Source organism: Cibotium barometz, chromosome 52 (genome assembly GCF_041138505.1).
Source record: "Cibotium barometz isolate CiBa-2024 chromosome 52, ASM4113850v1, whole genome shotgun sequence".
NCBI lineage: Eukaryota > Viridiplantae > Streptophyta > Polypodiopsida > Cyatheales > Cibotiaceae > Cibotium > Cibotium barometz.
In genome coordinates this window covers 23,091,883-23,097,882 of record NC_141097.1, presented here as the reverse complement: position 1 = coordinate 23,097,882, position 6,000 = coordinate 23,091,883, and the positions used below count along the sequence as shown (strand labels likewise).

Below are 6,000 nucleotides of genomic sequence, written 5' to 3'. Positions count from 1 at the left end.
CCTAACCTTTGGTTCTGATCTATCTTTATCAAGTTGCTCTCCTCAGTGCTAGCTCTAAGCTCAACCAATGCATATCTTGCACATGACATCTCCCTTTGCTAAACTTGATGACAAGATTCCAATCTGTATTTTTGGATGACTATCAACATCCCATTCTCTATTCCAAAAGTCCCTCTATCATCCTTCCTACTCTGGCAACCTTTTCACTAAACACTCGATCCAGTCTCCAAATCCACTATAACTCTAATAAAGATCTATGCATCTGTTCCATCCAATCTCCATTCCGTTCTTACCCTATCCCTGAACAATGTCTCTGGTCTTCTTTCCTGAGAAATGAGTCTGGCACTCTCACTCCACCCCTTGGAGGATAAGCCTCCCCTGGAACCGTGCCTAAAAGCCTTTCCTGGCGTGCCCCAAGTGACACCCAACTCACAAGAATGCCATCCCCTTGGGCTTTGTGGAACACCACCAACCGTCTTGGAAATTCTTCCCTGTCTTGTGTTCCTCATCTTGGGCCTCGTACTTGTAGACTTTCATGTGCCTTGGACCTATGCATCTTCATCTGGGAATGAATCAGTGTCTAGCTTTGCTAAGCCTAATGCTCAGATACCAACGTAACATGCGCAAGCTCTAGGAGTTTTCTTTCAACCCTAAGCACCATCTAGGAACATGCGCAAGCTCTAGGAGTTCTCTTTCAACCCTAAGCACCATCTAGGAACATGCTAATGCAAAACGCATGCAGAAGAGAGAGAGAGAGAAAGAAAGAAAGAAAGAAAGATTTTATTAACGTCTTCCAAAAGACCGAACTCGGCCTATGAGACAAATCGGAGTACATGTATGGGGTATCCTCTGTCATCCCAACAAAATGAAAAAGTACTGAATAAAAAAGCTGAATCTGGGTGTGCAGGGGATGGAGCTCTATTACTAGGAGAATGCAAAGCTATATGCATGGAGTATACAATCATGATATGCAACCTAGCTAGCTCCATCCTGTACCATACTGGGGGTATAAAATGGTATACATCAGTGAAGGGGGTGTCCACAGCTCCCTGAAGAACATGCCTGGGTGTGCTCTGAAGCGAGCCAGTCGCTCCGCACCCTCTCTGTGAAACTGAGCTCTGATCTCTGTCATCTCTCTGTGGTATAGGCGTGGTGTCCGAAAGCCAGGTGTCCTCTGTCTCCTGCGGGCTCTAAGTGTCTCTGCTCTCTGGAGAGTAATTCCATGCCGTGTAGAGGCTGGGAGGGGTATGGATCTCTGAAAAAATGTAGTATTCTGTGTCTGTCGCCCCCCCTCTGGAGCTGTCTGAGCCTGTAATAATGTCTCTCTGTGGCGCTGTATGTCTAGAATGTATCTCCCCAGTATGCGCTGGTCTGCTGCCTCAAAGATCTGGCGTAGGGAATGTGGCTCTCTGAATAAAATGGGATATCTCTCTCTGATGGCTGTATATGCTCTGCATCTGCATACATAATGCTCCTCACTCTCCACCTCCTCTCTGCACAATCTGCATACCCTCTCCTCTCGGGGGATCCGTGCTGCTCTGCCAGTCTCAATCTCCAATCGGTGTGATGAAACTCTGAGCTGACCAATAGCCACTCGGGAGCCGTGTGGTAAAAAGCCCTCCATGTATCTAGGCCTCTCTATAAATCCATCATCAGTGATACTCATGAAGTGATCTCTGTAGTATAGCATCTTCGGTGGAAGAGGCTGTGTAGGCGATATCCATGTCTCTCGTGTATAGAGCTGCCATAGATCCTGTCTCAATACTCTATTCCTCTCACTATGAGAGAGACGGATATGTGGTGCATCCCTGTCATACTGGAACGGTGGTAGATGATCCATGTCTAGGCCATGCTGTGAGAACCAATGTGTGACCTGTGCATACCATGATCCTCTGTCTCCTGCCTCAGCCAACTGTCTAGATGCCTGAAAAGCTCTGTATGATAATCTGTCCTGTGGCATCTCTCTGAATCTGTCTAGCAGGCATATAGTCTGAAATATGGCCTCTACCATCATAGGAGGCGCAGCAAACTCTGCTCGGATAATGTCATGAGGTACTGACGGTTTGCTGTGTATCATGCGTGCCATCATGAGGGCCTGTGGTCTCTCTATCTGTGTCCACCAATGGGTAGCAAGGCCTGGCGCCCATACTGCTGCTCCATACATCAATGCCGGTGTGACTAATGTGTCAAATAGCCACCCCTTCGTCCGGGGCTCCTGAAAATGCGCCTGGTGGCACTGTCTCTCTAGCATAGCCAATGCTGCATATCCCCGTGTCAATCTAGCTCTGGCTGCTGAACCCATGGTAAAGCGTGTGGCTGCTGCAGAGAAGGTAACCCCTAGGTACACGTATGATGTCACCACCTCCACCTGGCATCCTGCGAGAGTGAATGTCAGCTGACTCCTGCCCTGTCTCGATGTATGAAAGACCATAACCTTGGTTTTCCCAAGGTTCACAGTAAGACCCCTCTGTGTGCAGAAATCATGGAGTGCATGTAGATGCTGCTGTAGACCACCTGGGGACTCAGACACTAATACAATACCATCAGCATAGAGCATAATATGTACTGAGGTACCTGCTAAATCAACTCCATCTCCGCCTCCCCGTGTAATGAAGTCAGCCACCTCATCAATGTATAACCCAAATAGCGTGGGGGAAAGTGGGCATCCTTGCTTCACACCAATGGTGCTAGCAATAGTCTCGGACATACCTCCTGGACATCTGACTCGCCCAAAAACCTGCTCATATAATGCATAGATGCCCCATGTCATATCTGCTGGTATGCCAACAGACTGCAGGCGCTGAGAGAGAGAGAGAGAGAGCTGAGTATTATGGTACAAAAAGGTGTAAGTGTTCTTGCAGCCCTTGGCTGCCTTCCATGAAAAGGTATAACACCTAGTCTAAGCCTATGTCTAGACCCAACCCCAAGCTAGGGCTGAATGAGACAAAACGTTGAGCATCAATGCTATTTATAGGCTGGAAAAAGGAACAACAAACTGGCCGACTGCTGGTCGGCCAGCTAACTGGACAACCATCACACTATTTACTGCAGCTGACTGGATTTTCTCCCTGGGTATACTGGCAGACAGCCCTCTATGTCCAACAATAGTCCATCACCTGCCAAAACCAGCAACACATGCTCCTATCCTTTGGTTCTGATCTCCCTTTATCTGATTGCTCTCCTCAGTAATAGCTCTAGGCTCCACCAGTGCATGTCTAGCACATGACACATGCTATGCAAATCACACTATATATGAACTTGGGGGTTCACTTCTTTAAAACCCTATATATCATGTGCAATCAAGAGGTAATTTTTAAAAAATTCTTTGTGAATTTGGCAACCTGAATACATCCTTTTATAAAATTCTAGGTGATAAAAGATGCCTTTATAAACTTCTAAGTGATAAAGTGTACCTCTTTTTGGACCAAACTGATTGATTCTTTCAAGTTTTCATATTAAAACTATTCATGTCTTTAAGAAAGCTCACCAAGTCTATGAAAACAATAATCCTATCATATGATGCTATGTTATCCAAAAGAAGAACAGCCATTACATGTACGGAGACTCATGGCCAAGCAGTTATATCTCGCCTTATTCTCTACCAAAGACGCTCCAATAAAAAGTCAAACTTCAACCAATGCCTTACAAAAAATTAAAGCAGTAGTCTTAGCAAACAAAGCATGCACAAGATGAAGTTTAAAGATATTGCCATGCTATTTACTACCATCCCAAATGCATCCAAGAACTTAGCCAGATAAAAAGTTTCATTATGTTGCCTTAATACAATCTTCAGAAATTTCAACTCATACTAAAAGACAGCATTAGAACCTTATTCCTCCTGTATTAAATTTGGTAATTAAAACTTTGGGCTGCTCCTGTACCATCTCTAGGAACAGACCTGCTTAAGCACGGCACTAGTCCACCTGCTTGCCCTCACTACAAAAACAAAGACCCACCAGTGAATTTGAGATCCCTCGATATTTGTTGGATTTCCATGTTTGGCTTTGCATAAATTGTACTGCCTACGAGGGGGCACAATATGATGCATCTCAGTGGAGGATAAAGAGAAAAAATATGGAAGAAAAAGCTGCAACCCTGCCCTCAAGTCTGGTTTTGCACCTAAAAGTGAATTTATGGAAACCTTTCTAGCAAAATGACAATCGACATGAGTTTTAAGTATGCTACAGTGTTCTAATGCTAATGTATTCTCTGAATTGCATAGCAAGGGGGGGCTTGGCTGGAAATTTGAAATTACACTACTACACACACTAGATGCCATCGCTTGCACAGGGGGGGAGTTGAATCCATCACCTAGGGACTCTCAAACTCCTTCCTTACCACTGCACTAACGCGTGATTGGCAACAATGTTACTTTTGTTGCATGTGCACAAACAAATGCGCATGCGCACACATATACATACGTATAGAGCAAGTAATCATTCACAAACATAAAAATAGAGCCAGTAATTTTTGGCATAGCAACTTTTAGCCACTGCACCTTGCTAGGTCTTCTAAACTTCAGCTCGGTGTCAAAACCCAAAGGATCTCCTCGTAGAACACTCCTTGTTCGAGACTCGAAACCTGCAAACAAACAAGGCCTGACTCACCACCCAACCATGACAGCCGTGGGCAAGCCCACAGACTTGGCTGTCCCCACCGAGCCACGAGCTGAGCTAACTAGGTTGACGTACCGACCAATCTCTACCTCGCGACATCCCATACCGCCACGAAGCTACCCTCGCGAGCCTCGAGACTACTCCCGGCCTCAGCTGCGTAAAGCAGGTGCACGTCTGCACTTGATTCAAGCTCCAGACCATAGAGCTCTCACAAATCTCTCGAGACTCTATATCACTAATGACTAACCTTGGCCACCCTTTTATAGGCTCTTGGTCGGTCATCGGGCGTCCACACTTGGGAGCCCGCCCGTCCATACTGTCAGAATGCGCAACGGAAGACTAATGCACGTAGGAGATGCATCACCATCGAGCTCCACAAACACCCCAACGGGCACTGCAATATCCCTCCACCGGGCTCCCATCTCCCCGTGAGCTGCCTCCCAAAACACCGGCCGGAGGAGATAATTATGACAAGTTGCCGCTCTAGCCTATATATGGCTCTTCAACTTCCTATGCTTCCACTTTAGGATAATCCAAGGCACCTTCTAGCCATAGATCAAACGCTCGAAATCGCCAACCTTCCAACACCCTCCCTCGATTCGAGCTCTGCAAGCCACCGAGGCATGAGGGGGTCGCCCAAGACCAGACATGCCTGAGCCGCCCAGGACCACACATGCAGCGGAAGACTTACGCACGTAGGAGACGCATCACCATCGAGCTCCACAAACACCCCAACGGACACTGCAGCATCCCTCCACCGAGCTCCCATCTCCCGGTGAGCTGCTTCCCAAAACACCGGCCAGAGGAGATAATTTGCTACTCTAGCCTATATATGGCTCTTGAACTTCCCATGCTTCCACTTATGAGATAATCCAACACACCTTCTAGCCATAGATCACACGCTCGAAATCGCCAACCTTCCAAAACATACTTGAGTGCCCGCCCATTACTCTATTCCTAACTCAGCTCGCCAATCAGCCTGCCTAGCTCCAAGCTTCCCCAAACCTCGAAGCTAGTCTTGCATGCGTGTAGCACACGGTAGATACACACTGTGCACATGACATACTCCCCTTCCTCTAAGAGCTCACTAAGAAGCCAGGGTAATCACTCTGAAAGGTAGTCAATGTCTCCCAATGTAGCGTCCTCCTCAACACGATCCTTCCACTTGATCTTGTATTCCGTGATGAGCGTATTACACAATCTTCTTTTACGAAATCCAAGAATCCTTTCAGGTTCGTGTGGAACAAATGTCATGTCCTCGACATCTATGTTTTCTTCAGGAGTAACTAACTCGTCTGTTCCACCCAGTACTTCCTTAGGTCTACTGACATGAAATACAAGATGAACTTTCACATGAGAAGGCAAATCCAATTCATATGCAACT

The 6,000-nt window shown here is 46.6% G+C and overlaps 1 protein-coding gene across 2 annotated transcripts in view; it reads right to left on the bottom strand.

The window, feature by feature from the left end:
- Positions 1-754: 754 nt before the first annotated feature.
- The window catches only part of LOC147608967 (LYR motif-containing protein PHYPADRAFT_186863-like), a 69,460-nt gene continuing 64,214 nt past the window's right edge, over positions 755-6,000 (bottom strand). Inside the window, exon 2 of one of the 2 annotated variants that reach the window (XM_086788547.1) lies at positions 755-4,022. In XM_086788547.1, the coding sequence (XP_086644673.1) occupies positions 980-2,770 (1,791 nt within the window). In that variant the 5' untranslated portion in view covers positions 2,771-4,022 and the 3' untranslated portion in view covers positions 755-979. The remainder of the gene's footprint in view (positions 4,023-6,000) is intronic. The other variant, XM_086788548.1, reaches the window with a different exon arrangement.